The sequence below is a fragment of the Saccopteryx leptura genome, chromosome 1 (assembly GCF_036850995.1).
Source record: "Saccopteryx leptura isolate mSacLep1 chromosome 1, mSacLep1_pri_phased_curated, whole genome shotgun sequence".
Classification (NCBI taxonomy): Eukaryota; Metazoa; Chordata; class Mammalia; order Chiroptera; family Emballonuridae; genus Saccopteryx; species Saccopteryx leptura.
Genome location: NC_089503.1, coordinates 95,734,258 through 95,753,401, shown reverse-complemented (window position 1 = coordinate 95,753,401; position 19,144 = coordinate 95,734,258). Strand labels below are relative to the sequence as shown.

Here is a 19,144-nt window from a genome sequence, read left to right as displayed (position 1 = left end):
TCAGCGCCCAGGCCAACTTTGCTCCAATGGAGCCTCGGCTGCGGGAGGGGAAGAGAGAGACAGAGAGGAAGGAGAGGGGGAGGGGTGGAGAAGCAGATGGGTGCTTCTCCTGTGTGCCCTGGCAGGGAATCGAACCCAGGGCTCCTGTACGCCAGGCCGACACTCTACCACTGAGCCAACCTGCCAGGGCTCAGGTAGCATTTTTTATGAGCCTTTTTTCTGAATTCTTTTACATGTTCATTGTGTTGTTAAGACAGTGTACAAAGTAACTCAATCCCCAGCACTTCTTTTCTCTCCCTCTGACCCAGCGGTCCTCACTCTGCATGGTACCATATTAATGGAAACTCTCATGCGTCCGTATTGAAATCTTGCTTCACATGGGGAACCCATGGAAAGCGAGGGTTGCCTATTTATACTAATTTTTTATGAAATGTCTTGCTTAAACAATACATTGTTTTTTTCTGTCTCTAGGCTGTTAGATCAGCTTCCAAGAGCCCATGTTGTTCTTCTAAGGTACCTTTTTGGGGTGTTACACAACATTGAGCAGCATTCCTCATCCAATCAGATGACTGCATTTAATTTAGCGGTGTGTATTGCTCCAAGCATTCTTTGGCCTCCTACTTCCTCCAGCCCAGAGCTAGAAAATGAATTTACAAAAAAGGTAATGAAGATTTTCATTTTTATGCCCTGGGGAACTGAGTCCCCAGTTGGAACCTAAATTTCAGGGTATTAATTCTAAAAGACATTTTCTTAAATAGCAGAAATTTGAGTTCATTAGTTATTTTATGCTATCCTGGTAGACTATAGAAAAGTGATCTCTTAAGCAGAAAAGTGCTAGCAGTTGGGTTTCTTTATTTTTCCTCTAAAGGGGCAAAAAACTATGAGTGCCTTAAACTATAGAGTGATAAGAAAGCAGTTGAAATGATTTTACAAAGTAACAAGGTCTTTGAAGTTAAATAAACCAAGGTTCCATTTTCATCCCTAGCACTTGCCAAATGTACAGTCTGGTGCAAAATTAGTTACTCTGACCCAGGGACTCATCTGAAAATGAAGGTGGTGATACCTAGATCACACAGTGCTGACTTGAAATCACACTCCCGTAGTGTCTGGCATTTAATACAGCGTTTGGGGATATTAATTCCCTTTGCTCCCACTATTCTGGCTGCTCCTTTGCCTCAGCTATTGGGGCAGGGAAACTATGGAAAGATATCAGTACATTCCAGTAGAGGCACAAAGTTCCCAGTGAAGTGTTACCTCTTCCCCAAGCAGCTCCAGTTAGGGAGCCTGAGGGGAGGAAGTGCGGAGGCAGAGACCAGTCGGGCAAAACGCAAGTGTTCTCTCCAGCTGCCTTTCTCCTTCATAGCAAGCTCACAGAGGATGCCCTCTTCCCAAGCTTGTCACAGCAACCTTCTGCATAAGAAATAGATTTCATAAGTCTTTATTTAATGATGGTTTATTTAATGAAGGGTAATAATAAAGTATATTTCTTCACCCCAAATACTCTGTAGAGAATACTTAAAACTACCCTAAGTTTAAAGACAGAGCCATAGGTATAAAATGTTAGCATTAGGCCAAGGCCACAATAAAAACTTTACTCCACTTCTTAAAATTAATTCCTATACCCAATTACTCTTAACAGTATTGTAGTTTTCTCGAGGTAACTATTTTGTATACTTTTAGAACAGACATGAATTTTTCTCAGTATTCTTTTGCATTTTTATTGAAATCAGGAGTGATATATGAAATATGATTTGTAGACATGCTGTGTGAAAATTAGCACTCACTTTTGTCCCTTTTTGTACAGGTCACTCTGCTCATCCAATTTCTGATTGAAAGTTCCTGTAGAATATTTGGAAAAGAAATCACTTCCCTCTTTGGAGAGGTTTCAGTGAGATGTGATACTAGAGAGAATATCTCAGGTATTGTGAATAATTGGATTGTTTTTTAATGAGAAATAGACAAATGTCTGTGAAGATGGTGGGGCAGTAGTTGTCCTGAATCCCACAGCAGCTTAAGAGAAGGGAGCCTCTGACCTGGGGGGCTGTTTGGGTCTAGGGCTCCTTCATTAGAAGGCCTGCTAAGAGGAACACTGATGGGGTTAGAAACATATAAGACAAGATCCCACACTTCAAGAACTTGTTAGTATAGCAGCATGATATGCTATGGTTTTAACCTTCTTTTTAATAAAACTTTATAAGGAATGCTAATATATATAGTGATTAAAACTGGAGTAGAAAAAAAAAACTGGAATAGAGCCTGACCAAGTGGTGGCACAGTGGATAGGGCATCAACCTAGGATGCTGAGGACCCAGATTTGAAACCCCAAGGTCACCAGCTTGAGCACAGGGTCACCGGCTTGAGTGTGGGATCATAGACATGACCCCATAGTTGCTGATGAGCCCAAGGTCGCTGGCTTGAACAAGGGGTCACTGGTGCCCAGTCAAGTAATTAATGAACAACTAAAGTGCCACAACTGTGAGTTGATGCTTCTCATCTCTCTCCCTTTCTGTCTGTCTGGCGTGCTCTCTCTCTATCTCTCTCTCTCTCTCTCTCTCTCAGAAAAAAAAAAAAGTGGAATTGAAAGTCCAGAGGCAGACCTGATCTTTTTCTTTCCTTCCTATTAGGGTCCCTGAGACACCTTAGAATTCTAGTGTACTATGAAACAGTTTAAAAACAGTAGCCTCGCTCTAGTGTATTGGCTCAGCAGTAGAGCATCAGCCCAGTGTGTGGAAGTCCCAGGTTCAATTCCCAGTCAGGGCACATAGGAGAAGTGACCACCTGCTTCTCCACCCCACCCCTTTCTCTCTCTTTCTCTTTCTCTCCCTCTCCCTTCACCCCCTCCCCCAGAAGCCATGGCTTGAATAATTAGAGCAAAAGTTGGCCTGGGGCGCTAAGGATGGTTCCATGGCTTCACCTCAGATACTAAAATAGCTTGATTGCCAAGCAATGGGCAGAGCATCGCCCAGGTAGGGGGCTTGCCGGATGGATCCCAGTGGAGGCATATCTGGGGGTCTGTCTGTCTGCCTCCCACCTCTCACTTAATAAAAAAAAACAAAAACCCAGTAGCCTCATGGTGGGTATAGGAGGATACTTGAAGACAGTTAGCCTTCCAGAATATGAATTCCTGTACCACCAATTATGACTGTTTAATAATTGGACTTTGTCCAATTATTCTATGCCATTGAACATCAATTCTGTATCTACAAAATATGGATAACTGTGATATCTAACTATTATGATTGTTTCCCTGAGACTAGAGTTAATTATGCATGCTCACCAGCAATCCGTATTAAAAAGCATTCTTGCCTGACCTGTGGTTGCGCAGTGGATAAAGCTTCAACTTGGAATGCAGAGGTCACTGGCTTGAAACCCCAGGCTTGCCCGGTCAACGCACATACCAGAAGCAGTTCCTATGAGTTGATGTTTCCCACTCCTCCCACCCCCTTTCTTTCTCTCTCTCTCAAATCAATAAATAAAATCTTTTTAAAAAGTTTTTTAAAGAAAGAAAATAAGTCACTACAAAAGAAAAAAAAAAAGACAAAAAACCAGCAGTTTTATTCAGAACCTAGGTATACCTGGCATTGATTTCTTCATATTTTTTATTTTACCATTTCTTGGTATTAGCACATGCCTTCTTGCTTTGAGGAAATCTTACCTAAGGAGAGCACATTTCTTCAGGAACTAAGAGAAATCTAGTGTACTCAAACAATTGTATTTTATATTCTGCACTAACAAATTAAGAAGATTGTGAAAGATCCTTCCTTTCTTGAGAGTAAAAATTTGAAAAATCTACATGAAAAGAGAATTAAAGTTAGTACCTTAAGTGGTTTTCTAAGGCAGCATGTATTGGGAGTAACTAACAGTACTACTCATGGTTTGATTTTTTTCACAGATATCTCTTGCTTACAAATGACTGACTCCTCCTATGACAGCTTGGAAAATGAGCTGAATGAGGATGTTGATGCTCCGTGTAGTGACCTGGTCAAGAACCGTGGTCAGGGGAGCAGAAGCATGGACTCTGTCCTGACCCTTAGTGACGATGACCTTGACCAACCCGAGCTGGAAGGTCTTTTAACCCTGAGCGACTTTGACTTAGACTGTCCTAAACATGAAGACTTTCCTACGCAACAGCCTCTTAAATCCAAGCCAGTGCCCGTTACAGTGCTGTACAGAGAGGCCACACTGGAGGACCAGGCCGGGACCCCACCCGGCACGGCCACCCCCAGCAATCTGTCCACAGCTGCAGCAGATGCTCCAAAGAGCCCGCGGCGACCCCGGCGCAGCTCAGAGCCCAGCATCAACAATCCAGATTCCAAGCTGTCCTCCCTCAGGCAGTTTTACCAGAAGAAGTTCCGGAAGTCCAGCTATGATGCAGTCCTCTCACAAAAGGATGAGGCCCATCTGAAGCAGAACCAACCCCTGCAGGAAGAGGGAAAGACGTATTTTAAACAGAATTTAGTTACAGGCACTGGTATCAAGAAAAATGCTACTAATAGAAATGCTAAGAAGAAAAGCTTGTTTGATCACGAAGGCAACCATGTGAAGCTCTTCCCTGCATCCAGGCCAGTGGCCATTTCTGTGGCATCTTGCAGTCACAGGGCCTCACACGATCACCCCAGGAACCAGCCCTTTGAGGCAGGCACGTCGAGACTCGCCCCGCCACACACAGCAGATCCCCTCAAGACTCTACGGAGGCACCGGCGCTGTTCAGAGCCCAACATGGATGACCAGCCCTGCAAACTGAGCTACCTCAAGGGGATTTTTTCAAAGAAACAGAATAAAAGTAGCTGTGAAGCCAGTCACTTGCGTGGAGAGGAGGATTATCTCAAGCAGCACAAGTCTTTACAAATGGAGGGGCAGAAGCTCATTAATCAGAGTCTGGTCATGGGGATCGAGGTGGGCAAGGGCAGTGCCACAAACCTAAACACTGAGAAGCTCTTACCCTCGACATTAAGCATCTGCCCCAGGACTAGCTATTCTAGCTTGTCCTCCCCGGGCACTTCCCCGTCGGGCTCATCGGTGAGCTCCCAAGACAGTGCTTTTTCTCAGATTTCAGAACATTCCGTGTTTACACCCACTGAAACTTCCTCTCCGATAGATTGCACTTTCCAGGCTGAGAGAAAGCAGGAGGAACTTCCTTCCAACTTTTGCAGTTCCGGTCTCATGTCCAGCATGCCTGGCCCCTCCTCTGGGCAGGCCAGCTGCCGCCTGGCTTACACAAAGAGAGACCCTATAGAGCGGCATTCACAAATGCATTCTGTAACTCTGCACCCCAGCACGTGGTTGAGAAATGGTATGGCCAGTTTGAAAAATTGGTCCCTCAAAAACAAAGCAAGGGCGTCCAGATTAGAAGAAAAGAAAGTAGCTTCTCTACAAAGACTCACAGAGCCACCTCCCCATGTTTCTGGCATTCCAGAAACCAACTTACTGCAAGAGAAACAGAAGGACATGCCCCTAAGGGCAATGGCAGCACTTGGAGTTACACAGAGTACCCAGCAGTATAGCTCTTATCCCAGGCAAGTGTCAGAAAAACACGGTAGCTCTCCATTCGGCCTAGTGGAGGACAGATTCGAGCTTTGTATGAAGTCCTACAAGGAAAGGGAAAACAGTAGGCAGCGCTCTCCTGGTACTCTGCCTCGTGCGAGGTCCTCCCCCAGCTCTTTGATTGTGGATGATGTGTCCAGCCCTGATTTAGAGCCTGCAATAGTTTGTGATGCTGAGGACAAACATTCAACCAAAGATACTTTACCAAAATAAGAACCTGATGTCTGTAAAACTAGGCTGATAATGGCATCAAGACAATAATTATTATGACCCCTTTGTATAAAATACCTAGGATGGGTAGCATAAAGATGATCATTGCTAATACTTAGAACAACAAAAATAATTTTCTGTGTTGAGACCATTTGGGGCAAAGTTTGGACTAAAAAATTCATCATGTAAGTGTTTGGGAGGCTTTTCCCAATAAAAGCATGGAATTAGTCCTGTCATGCAGCTTTAGAGATCCTAGCAGAGAGAGAAAGCAGCTTCTGTGGAGAAAACATGCATTATATAAGATTGGTTTCCTGAGAAGGCCAGGGTATCAGGAGTGAAGAATGGGGACTGTGGCGAGACGGCAAGGTTGCAGAGAGACCATCCATAGTCCATGAAATGTTTTTAATAACTAGGCAAGAAAAATGCCACTGATCAAAGCATTGGGAAGAAAAGCATGCCAGGTAATGAAGGAAATCTTATGAGATGTTTCCCTGAATCCAAACCCGTGGCCATTTCTCTATTTCTCATAGTCACATGCCCTCACAGATCATTGCAGAAGGCAGCCCATTGATGTAGCTAGACTTCAAAAACTAGAGTGATTCAAGAACTATGGGTGTCACGATAATGGTTTTGTGTTGTTGTGTTATTTGATTTGTTTTTCGTTTTTTTAATATTTTTTTTTATTAAGTGAAAGCTGAGGAGGCTGAGAGACAAACTCCTGCATGCTCCCTGACCAGGGTCCGCCCGCAAGCCCCCTTGCTCTGTCCATCTAGGGCCAGTATAACTTTAAGACAAAAAAGAGAAGAAATGTCCATGGATATAAAATAATCCAATGGGGAATACACTATCTGTAAACCATAAATCATTTGGGACAAAAATATATAAAAATTTATTGAGCTAAGGAAATTCAAAGCCAGTGACTGAGAGCAAGGCCTGACAACCATTTTGGTGGGTATTCTATTCTGCAACTCTTCATAACCTGGCAACCTCTAAATCGCTCTCTCCACTGCCAAATGATAATCAAGAGAAAGAATGATTTATCAGTAATGTTTTCTGGCTGACTACCCTAAGAGGCAGGGCTGTAGAAAAACATTTCAGCAAAGAGGAGCCAGGCTTTGATCCCATGTTGGCAATAGCATTGCTGTAATAAAGGTCTGTTGTTGCAGTCTTCCCCCACACTCAGATAACAAATGCTCTCACGTCACCTTCTAGCAGGAAAGGTTGCTGAGAATGATACCAGCACAGGTATATTCAGAAAGGACAGTGAGATGAGCAAACATTTCCTGCTCTCTCTTCCAGCTCTGTGTTCTGGAGCCTTTGCAGAGCAATGCAGCACTACTTGAAAAACAAATCAGTCCCTGGCCGCTGGGCAGTAGAGCATTGGCCCGGTGTATGGATGTCCCGGGTTTGATTTCCAGTCAGGGCACAAAGGCGAACTGACCATCTGCTTCTCCACCTTTTCCCCTTCTCTCTCTTTCTTTCTTTCTCTCTTCTCCTCCTGCAGCCATGACTCAAATGATTTGAGCAAGTTGGTCCAGGGCAGTGAGGATGGATTCATGGCCTCATCTCAGGTGCTAAAATTGTTCAGTTGACCAGCAACAGAGCAATGGCCTCAGATGGGCAGAGCATCGCTCCATAGGGGGCTTGCTGGGTGGATCCCAGTCAGAGCACAAACGGTAATCTGTCTCTCTGCCTCCCTGCTTCTCATTTAAGAAAATTAAAAATAAAAAGTTACACTGGTACATCTCCTGTATTTTCTCCATTGATTATTATGCTTTGCCAGCCAGTATGAAGTGATAGAGTCAGTAAAGAATGTGCATCTTCCTTTATTTAAACTTGTTACTTACAAGAAGTTGCTTAGAACTCATTGGGTCTCTTTAGTCTCCCATCAGATGGACCTTCTTCCCACAAACTAGTTTATTTGAATTATTTTTCTGAGCCACCAGGAAATTTTCATGCACATGTTCTTTTCCTGTTGTCCCAAATGTTGCATATTTCAGTTATAAGGAAAAAAAGTTTTCTGTAAGATACAAGAAATCCTTTCAGTATTAGCTATCAGAGCTACCTACCTCTAGAGTACATAACCCTGTTTGCCCTAAGCATTATAATTAGCTTTTAGAGCTCTGGGTCCAAAGAACTCCTTCATGACACTGGCCATCTCAGTCACAGCTGTGAAGTAGATTTCACCTGGTAACCAACCACTCCTATATTTAGACTCCTCGGTGTCAGTATGCATTTTCTGTGGTGTATAAAGGCAACAGGGATTTCTCTTACCTTAGGGCAAGACTACTGTCAGAACCGCAAGATGTGAATAAAGCTCTTCTGGCTTGGAGGGTCTTTCTGGGAGAAATTTCTTAACAAAATAATAGTTTGAGCCTTTTTTTTAATATATTGATAAATAGAAAATCACCCACCCAATTTGAAGGATACAATAAAATAGAAAATGAGGTTCTTAAATAACCATTCTTCTCTCTGTGTGTTCCTTTAGATTCTCCTGTTATACTTAATGTGAATAGTTTGTTAATATTGCTGTAAAGTATTGTATGATTTGAAGAACATGTCATTTTATTACACTCTGTTAATCTATAATATATTAGACTGATGCTTTATCTAAAATGCTTTGAGTTTGTATAATATATCTTGACAAATTTTACTATCCAGTTATGTAATAAATGTGTATTTTTGTACTTGCAGAAACTGCTGCTAACTTTTAAAGTTGTTTGGTCTTCAAGGCACTGATAATGGATATGTATGAAGTCCATGCTGTCTATTAAATAAAATACCACTCACCAGAGTTAACAATTTCACCAGAGCAATACTGCCTTTGTAGAATCGTTTTAGTTAATAAGCCCAATTTCTGCTTAATATTGGAAATTTCATCAAATGTAATTAATGTAGAAATGGAACTTCACACAAGCTTTTAGTCATAGGCCACAGTCAGTCTTTCTAAAAGGAAAAAAAAACTTTTTCTTTTATATTTTTCTAATCTTACCATTTATCAAACAAGTCATGCTTTAGACACAGTCTTCATTTTTCTAGGCATTATGTTTTTATTTTACTCCTAGAATAAGATATAGTCTAGATTCTCATATCAAAAGAACTCAGTTTAATTGATTGCATGAAATTTTCTTATCTAAATTTCAACCATTCTGACCAAACTGACCAGTTAACCCCAGACACATACCCAGTCATCAGTATTTCTCAGGTCGTTTAAACATTAAATATTACTGGTTTCTCATGACCTACATCTTTGCTTCTCAGTATTCATTGAGGTTCATTATGTATAAGTTTAACATTGTTAAAAAAAAAAAAAAAGGGCCAATCTACTAAAAATATTGATTCAAGAAATTATCTCACACTGTTTTTTTACTTTTTATGGCGTGACATTGAATTGAAAAGATCTAATGTTTCCTGGAACCAATGGCATATTTTGTTGAAAAGATACTCTAAGAATATTATGTATATCTAGCCAAATTATGGTAATGTTTAACTCATCCTACCTAGTCACATTTTAATGATGAGACAAAGTCTTTGCAAACTGCTTATTTCAACATACACACACAAACTGAATAATAAAAGTTGAAGAAATTGTTAACTTTAATATCTATTCTGGTTATGAGGCTATCATTTAAGCTAAGTTTTCTGCTGAGAGAAAGGATACTACTGAGCTCTGTGTGCTATCTAACCTAAGTAAGAGTCCTCCTCTGTTTCTGAGCCACCTGTGACTATAAATCCTTCATTTGTATTGTTTTGTTTTTTAAACACAGTGACCTTGAGATTCAGTTCTGCATAGTGTCAAATGTGTAGCAGAATTTGCAGAATGCTCTGGGGTATTGTTTGGAAGTTTGTTTTAAAATCCCAAAGAGAAGATATACAGAGGATGGTATTAGATGTATGTTGTTACTCTGTTTGTACACTGTGTTCTCATTGTGCAGTGCCAGAGCACACATACTACTTTAAACTAGCTGAAAGTGTTTTTCTAACCTAATTAATTTGTCATAGCAAAGGTAATTCATTTTCTGGAGTTTGATTTTATGTGGCAATAGTTGGTGCAGATTTAGGACACTTTCAGGTTTAAATGCTAATTGTTTTCATCTAGGTTTTACTTTACATTATAGTAACTTGGAATTAAATTTAGAGCGTCTCCTTGCAGCCTCTTGATTTACTATGAGAGTGAATAAATTGGCTAAAAACCTGTATTTGTGAGATAGCCCATTACTTGAGCAACTAAAATGGATGCTATAAAGAAATACTGCTTTTCTGGCAGGTCACAGGAGCTGTGATTGTTACTGCCTAAAATTCAGGAAGAAAGGGAATATTTTATATCTTTGTCCAAGAATGGGATGACTGAGAAACAGAGAATCATCAAAAATATATGAACACAGAGAAACTTACTACTTGAAGGCAGAACAAATGAATAAAAGGGGTCAAAAGCCAAAGACGAGCTAATTCAAGCAAGAAACAATCACAGGGGGGGTCAAAGAAATTTGAAAGAAGGATAGAACATGACTGGGAGGAGTCAGAGGTGTTACAAATTATATAAATACTATTAGTGCAGTTTAATTTTTATTGCCACATACTATTCTAGACCCTAGGGATACAAGGTGAAAAAAAGATTTTCTGTCCTCAGAGGCCTTTAAACAACTAAGGAAAAAAAATTGAGTTGTGTAGAAGAAAGGAACATTAATATTTATTGGGTACTTATGTTGCCTACATGCATTGGAGATGAGTGCATATGTGTATTTTTTTTTTCATTTAATGACCATAATAGCCCTATATAATGGATATATTTATCTAGAACCTCATTCTGACCCCAGGCTTTTTTCTACCCTTGTACCTTGAAATATGGATTATACTTTCTGCATAATAAACTGAACACAATTTATATATGGGAAGTCAATCCAAACTTACAAAATTAGATTGTCTTGGCTGGATATCTCCAGTTTAAACAAAAAATCATTCAGTATCAGATATAATTCAAAAAGCTATAGTAAATGTAAAAATAATTGGACTGAAAATTTGGTTCAGACAAAATGGTATAGATTTGTGTCTCCCTACTCCTCCCTACTAAGTATAACCAAATACAATAGTTAAGAAAAATCGTTAAGTCCTCAATGCAAAGGCAACCAATGGAGAACCCTAAAAGGTAGTAAGAGTAAATTGGTCCAGAATTCTAGACTGGAGAAACAACACGGTAGCAAAGCATCTTACATCCCCTCAACCAATAGAAGGTAGTCATTCCTGACCTTTCCCAGTCTTCTCAACAGAAGGCAGCCCAAACATACTCATTTCTTCCTCTGATCAGTTGAAGTTTCATTAGGTAAGCCAGGCACCACCTGCAAGAGGGATAGATGAATGCCCACTAACATTAAGTGGCCAGGGGCACAATTAGCCTTTCTTGCTAAACCTGAGGCTCCCCTCCCCCACTGGGAGGTAGTGGCCAAGCAACAACAAAGAGGAATTTAGCCACAACAAGCAGCTCAGCCTAGAAAGCATATTTGCTCTAAAGGGCTGACTCCTCTCCCCCACCCAAAGGCTGGGATGCACAGATAGCATAGACAGAAAGGATTCTAACACAACATAGCACCCAAGCCTGGGGAGTCTCAAGCCATGGAACAAGGGGGTTTCTTTGGTGGAGAACAGATCAAAATTACAACACAAAATCTTTGAAAAACAGTCTTTGGGACTACAACCCCCAAATATAGTCCAGGACCTGTGTGCTAAAGCAAAAGAAGGTGACTGCCTACTAAAATAAAGTATTTAAAGAGGACCCAAGGTCTCCTAACATAATAGACAAAATGTATACATTACAACTGAAAATCACCTGTCACACCAAGAACCAAGAATATTACTGAGAAAAGACAACTGACACTATTGTGTGGATTCAGTAGTAGAGTGGAGATGACAGAGGATAGAATCAGTAAACTTGAGGATAAATAGAATTTACACTGAACACAGAAAACAGACTGAAAAAAAAATGAACAGAACCTCAGGGACCTGCGGTACAGTAACAAAAGTTCCAATTTCATATTATCAGAGTTGCAGGAACAGAGTTTTAAGGCTAAAACAGTATTTAGAGAAATGATGGCTGAAAACTTCCCAAATTTAATGAAAGATACTGCATAAAGGTACACATTCAAGAAATTGGGCGAAACCACAATTACATAAATGCAAAGAATGACACAACATAATTAAATGTTTGGAAACTAAAGACAAAGAATGTTGAAAGCACACAGAAATTATACCTTGCCAATAAGGAAATTAATTTAGATAATAAGATTTATCATCTGAAACCATGGGGACCAGAAGATGGTAACGCACTTTGCAAATGCTAAGAGAACTATCAACCCAGAATCCTATCTCTTGTGAAACTATCCTTCATAAATGAAGGGGAAAATAAAGACATCAGATGAAGAAAAACTTTTAAGAATTTATCACTAACAGATACACTTTTGAAGACTTTATACAGAAATATCTTTAAACAGATATTAAATGCTAAAAGAAGAAATTTGGAGCATCAGGAAGAAAGGACAGCAAAGTAAAAAAAGTACATAATAAGAAACCATATTCTCATGAGATTTATATCATATTTGATGCTTATAACAAAATTTACAACACTATTTGATACTCAAGAAAATTATATTTTAAAGTGGAAAAACAAAGGGTCCTAAATGAAATGAGATTTTCGTAGTTTACTTGAAGTGGTACCAGTAGAATGTTATATACTATGTGTATATATTCTAATACTCAGAGCAGCTACTGACACTATATATTTGGACAGCATATCTCTTCAAAACACCATAAGTAAATTAAGATGGAATTCTTAAAAAGGTTTAACCCACAGGAAGGCAAAAAAAAGGGGGGGGGATTAAAAACAAGAGGAAACAAAGAGAAAACAAATAATAAAATGGCATAGATAAGCTTTAACATACTGAAAATTACGCTCAAGCCTGACGAGGCAGTGGTGCAGTGGATAGAGCATCGGACTAGGATGCGGAAGACCAAGGTTTGAAACCCTGAGTTGCCATCTTGAGAGCAGGCTCACCAGCTGGAGTGTGGGGTCGCTGGCTTGAGTGTGGGATCATATACATGACCTCATGGTCACTAGCTTGAGCCCAAAGGTCGCTGACTTAAAGCCCAGGGTTGCTGGCTTGAGCACAAGGTCTCTGGCTTGAGCAAGAGGTCACTCGCTCTGCCCAGTCAAGGCACATACGAGAGAGCAATCAATGAACAACTAAGGAGCCACAACAAAGAATTGATACTTTTCATCTCTCTCTCTTTCTATCTGTTCCTATCCCTCTCTTTGTCTCCTCTGTCTTTTTCAAAAAAAAGAAAAAGGAATTACCCTCAATACAAATGATATACACACAATAATCAAAAAACAAAGATTGACAGAGTGAATTAAGAAAAAGAAAAACTTACGTGAATATCCTACTTACAAGAAATTCAAATTCAATGACATACGTACATTTATAGTAAAGGGATGAAAAAGATACACCATGAAAATATTAAACCAAAAAAAAAAAAGAAAGAAAAAGAAGTGGCCATATTAAAATTGAATAAGGTGAACTTCAGAGCAAAGAAAATTACCAGAGACAGAAAGGGACATTGTATAATAATAAAAGTTTCAGTCCACCAATAAGGAACTCTAAATGTATATACACAAATAATAAGTCTTCAAAATATGTAAGTAAAAAATGACATAACTGAAAAGGGAAATAAGTAAAATCATATTACAGTTGAATACTTTAGCACTCCTTTCTCACCAATTGATTGAACTAGAAAAAAAAAAGCAATAATATAGAACTTATCAACATCATGAACCAAAAGAATATAGTTAGTATTTATGGAACACTCCATCCAATAATAAAAATATATATATTCTTTTTAGTAACCAAGTTATACTATATCCTGGGCTATAAAATAAACACCAACATTTTTTTTAAAAATGAAATCATACAGAGTATGTTTCCTGACCACAATGCAATCGAACTAGAAATCAATATCAGAAAGATAATAGAAAAATCTTCAAGCCCTTGAAAACCAAAACATACACTTTTAAATAATACATTAATCAAAGAGGAAGCTTTGAAGGAAATTTTTTAAATCATAGAAAATTAAAACACAGCATATCAAAATATTTGGAATACTGCTAAAGCAGATTTGAGAGGAAAAATGTATAACACTAAATACTTCCATTTTAAAGATCTCAAATCAGTACACTAACTTGCTACCCCAACAAACTCAAAAGAGAAGAGCAAACTATACCCAAAGCAAGCAGAAGAAAGAAGAAAAGATTAGAGCAGAAATCTACAGGGTGGGGCATAAGTAGGTTTATAGTTATGAGTCCATGAAATAGTTCACTCATACTATTTTTCATACAAACAACTATAACCTACTTTTGCCCCACCTACTTTTGCCCCACCCTATATAAATTTGAACATAGAAAAACAATAGAAAAAAATCAATAAAAGTTTATTTTAAAAATTAGTAAAATTAATAAACCTTTATCAAGATTAATGGAAAAAAAAACAAATCACCAATATCAGCAATAGAAAAGGATATCTTATAAATCCTGCAGCCATTAAAAGGATAATAAAAGTCAAAATGGCGGAGTCCATAAAAGCAGTACTCAAATCCTTCTACAACCACATTAACGTTATAACTAAACTACAAAAAAAAAAAATACCACTCAGAAACTCAGATCCACCTGAAATCTAGTTGAAACTCGTACAACTAGGGATTTAAAGAAAAAGCCACATGGAAACTGGTAAGAGGAGCAGAGAGACAGAACAGGATGGTCCCAACCCCACTTAGTGGCAGTTAAAAATTGAGAGGTGTATCTCAGCTGCAGAGGTCTTCCCTGAGGAGAGGTTCCAACGCCACTCCAGGATCCACATCCCAGTGTGCCAGTGCCAGGAAGAGAAGTCCCCATAACTTCAAGCTGTGATAACCAACAGAGACGGTGGCTGAGTGAGATAGAGGGTTGCTAAAGTCCCAGGTGTTCTTCTGAGAAGGTGCTTAAAGGGACTTACTTGGACTCACTCATTCTGAGTTCTGACACTGGGGCAGCAGCTTGAAAGGCACTAAGATCATACAAGTAGGAACTGAGTTGTCTGGCATCAGCAACAAGACTAGAGGGGAAGTTTGTCCCAAACAGAAGTGGTGACAGAGGCCATTGTTTCTTTGCTGAAACCTTCCTTAACAAAACCAGTAGGCAGGTGCCATATCTGAGTCTCCATTAGGCTGGCTAGCAGCATTCTTGCCCCTCCTGGCTAGCAGCATTCTTGCCCCTCCCTGGTGATTCCCTGAGACCCTGCCTAATCCAAATAGTGGGACCACTTAGGCCAGGGGTCCCCAAAGTACGGCCCACGGGCCGCATGCGGCACTGTGAGGCCATTTATCCGACCCCCACCGCACTTCCAGAAGGGGCACCTCTTTCATTGGTGGTCAGTGAGAGGAGCATTGTTTCCATTGAAATACTGGTCAGTTTGTTGGTTTAAATTTACTTGTTCTTTATTTTAAATATTGTATTTGTTCCCGTTTTGTTTTTTTTACTTTAAAATAAGATATGTGCAGTGTGCATAGGGATTTGTTCATAGTTTTTTTATAGTCCAGCCCTCCAATGGTCTGAGGGTCCCTGTGTAAAAAGTTTGGGGACCTTTGACCTTGGCCCTTGGTCAGCAAACTGCAGCTCGCGAGCCACATGCGACTCTTTGGCCCCTTGGTTGTTTAGCAAAGGCCAGCTTAGGAGTACCCTAATTAACTTAATAACAATGTACCTACCTATATAGTTTAAGTTTTAAAAAATTGGTTCTCAAAAGAAATTTCAATCATATTGTTGATATTTGGCTCTGTTGACTAATGAGTTTGCCAAGCACTGACCTAGGCCATTTACTGTGGTTTTTCTATACAAACGAGTTGTCTTGGCTTAAGCTTTGGTCTCTCCTAAAATTACTCAAACAAGTAGCATCTAACTAACTTTAGCATGCCTTATACAGTTTGTAAAGTGAACCCAGACACTAGCGGCAGAAAGGGTCATTTCACAGCTTGGCCTCTGCTGGGTACCTCCAAGCCCAATACAAGTAGCAGTCATCTGCAGATCACTCTGAGTGTAACTCATGCTGGGTGGCCCCAGACAGAACACAGGCAGTGACTGAGGTTGGCCTGCACCTCCCAGAAGGCCCCAAAGACAGTGCACTTGTTGGACAGCTTCAGATCATGCTAGTGTACCACCTAACAACCTCCAAGAGGGACACACCCAAGATGCAGACTCAGCGGGTACCAAGAGCCCTGATGAAGCAAGTCCTGCTCTGTGGGGTCGACCCCTGCACAGCTGGCCCTCAGCTAGAGTTGCAGTCAATCCATGCAGCTGATCAAATGAGGGGTCAAAACCTCTCATTGTTGTGCCCACAGCAACCAAGACTTAATTACAACAGGAAGGTGCACATAGTCCATACAAGGGGTACAGCTGGAGCTTGGGTAACCAGACAGGCTGTACCACTGAGCCCTACAGGACACCTACTACATAAAGCCACTCTACGAAGACTGGGAGATATAGCAGCTCTACCTAATACATAGAAACAGACAGTGAAAATGAGGAGACAAAGAAATGTTTCAAATAAATAGGAACAAAATTCCAGATAAAAAAAACTAAACAAAATGGAGACAAGCATCTACCAGATGCAGAGTTCACAATATTGGTTGTAAGGATGCTCAATGAATTTAGGGTAAAAGTAGATAAACTTAGTGAGAACTTCAACACAGAGACAGGAAACATAAAAGTGAAGATAGAAAACATAATAAAGAGCCAGTCATAACTTAAAGAATACATTAAGAGTCAACAATAGAGTATATGAAGCAGAGGATCAAATCAGCGATTTGGAAGAGAAGGAAAAATATCCAAACAGTACAAAGTAAAAAAAAAAAAAAAAGAATAGCCTCTGGATCAACTAAAAGCACACCAACATTAACATCACGAGAGTGTCAGGAGAAGAGAGAGAGCAAGATATTAAAAACCTATTCAGAAAAATAATAATGGGAAACTTCCCTAACCTGATGAAGAAAATAAAACTACAAGTCCAGGAAACACAGAGAATCCCAAACAAAATGAACTAAAAGAGGACCACACCAAGACAAACCACAATTAAAATGCCAAAGGTTAAATACTAAGAATCTTTTTTTTTTTTTAAGAATTTTTTTTTCTTTTTTTTTTTTTTATTTTTATTTTATTTATTCATTTTAGAGAGGAGAGAGAGAGAAGAGAGAGACAGGGGGGAGGAGCTGGAAGCATCAACTCCCATATGTGCCTTGACCAGGCAAACCCAGGGTTTCGAACCGGCGACCTCAGCATTTCCAGGTCGATGCTTTATCCACTGTGCCACCACAGGTCAGGCAAATACTAAGAATCTTAAAAGCAGCAAAAGAAAAGCAATTAGTCAACTACGAGTGATCTACCATAAGACTATCATCTGATTTCTCAACAGAAACTTTGCAGACCAGAAGGAATTGGCATGAAATATTCAAAGTGATGCAAAGCACAGACTTACAACCAAGATTACTCGACCCAACAAAGCTATTACTTAGAATCAAAGGACATACAAAGAGCTTCACAGACAAGAAAAAGCTAAATGAGCTTGTCACCACCAGATTAGTATTACATGAAATGTTAAAGGGTGTTCTTAAGAAGAAGAAGGGAAAAGTAAATAAATATGAGTAACAAAATGGCAATAAATACATATCTATCAACAATTACTTTAACTGCAAATGGTTAAATGCTGCAATCAAAAGACATATGGTGGCTGAATGGATAACAAAACAAAACTTCTACATATGCTGTCTACAAGAGACTCACTTCAGACCACAGACTGAAAGTAAAAAAAAAAAAAAATGGCAGAAAAAATTTTCATGAAAACAGAAACAAAATTAAAAAGCTGGGGTAGCAATACTTCTACTATAGTTTTATACCAAACATTATGGCAAGAGACAAAGAAGGACCAGCTATTCCACTTTTTAGTATTTATCTGAAGCAACCCAAAATACTAAATTAAAAGGTCATATATTGATACATACATATGTTTATTGCCCCATTGTTTACAACAGCTAAGATATGGAAGAAACCTATGTCCATCAGTAGATAAATAAATAAAGAAGAAATGGTACATACACATATAATACAATGGATTATAATTCAGCCATATAAAAGAATGAAATCTTGCCATCTGCAACAATGTGAATGAACCTAGAGGGTATTATCTGAATGAAATAAATCAGAAAAAGAGGAATGCCATATGATTTCACTTATATGTGAATCTAAAAAACAAAATAAATTAACCCAAAACAAGCAGAACAGAAACAAACTCATAAATACAGAGAACATTTTGACTATTGCCAGATGGGAGAAGAATTGGGGGGATGAGTAGGAGGATGAAGGGATTGAGAATACAATTTGGTAGTTACAGAATAGCCAGGGGTCTAAAGGACAGCATAGGGAATATAGTCAGTAATATTGCAATAACTGTGTATGGGGGTGGCCACTTAGTTATATGAATGTTTAATCACTGGTTTGGACACCTGCATCTAATGTTATTAAAAAATAAAAAATTATTTAAAAAAATAAAAGAAATAAATAAAGAAGATAATAAGAGAATAGAAATAATTTCACATTCATAATTTGACAACTTAAAAAAAGATGAAACAATTTTTTAAAACCTACTAATTACCAAACCTCAACCAAGATTAAATAGATAGAACAGTTCTGTCATCATTAACAAATTGAATTCACAATTTAAAATCTCCTGAAGAATAATGTCTAAACCTAAATGGTTTCATTGGAGAATTCTAACAAACATTTAAAGAAACATTAACATTAATTTTACAGCCTTCCATAAAATAGAAAAGGTAGAAACACTTCCAACTCATTTTATGAGGCCAATATCACTCTTATAAGAAAAGCAAACAAAGACTGAACAAAAACAGAGAATTACAGAACAATGTCTCTCATCAACTTAGCTGCCAAAATTCTCAAAAAAAAAAAAAAAATTAGCACACTGAATCCAACAATGTATAAAAATAATTATACGTTATAACCAAGTGAAATTATTTTCCCGGTAAGCAAATAAGTTCAACATTTTCAGATGACATGATTGACATGATTGCTTACATATAAAATCCAAGGAATCTACAAAAAAAAAAATATCTCCAAGAACTAAATACTTCACAGGGTTACATGATACACGACCCACACATGGAAGTCATTTGTACTTGTATATGCTATAAACTTACAAAAGATAAAATTAAAAACAATACTATTTATAATAACTCCAAAGAAAATTAAATGCTTAGATATACACCTAACAATATATAATATATATAGAATATGTATTCTGAA

The 19,144-nt window shown here is 38.8% G+C and overlaps 1 protein-coding gene across 5 annotated transcripts in view; it reads left to right on the top strand.

The window, feature by feature from the left end:
- ARHGAP20 (Rho GTPase activating protein 20) overlaps positions 1–8,924 on the top strand; it is a 108,434-nt gene extending 99,510 nt beyond the window's left edge. For all 5 annotated transcript variants that reach the window (XM_066371639.1, XM_066371640.1, XM_066371638.1 and 2 more), the window contains 3 exons: positions 472–661; positions 1,805–1,919; positions 3,893–8,924. In XM_066371639.1, coding sequence (XP_066227736.1) covers positions 472–661; positions 1,805–1,919; positions 3,893–5,757 — 2,170 coding nt within the window. In that variant the 3' untranslated portion in view covers positions 5,758–8,924. The remainder of the gene's footprint in view (positions 1–471; positions 662–1,804; positions 1,920–3,892) is intronic.
- Positions 8,925–19,144: the final 10,220 nt, after the last annotated feature.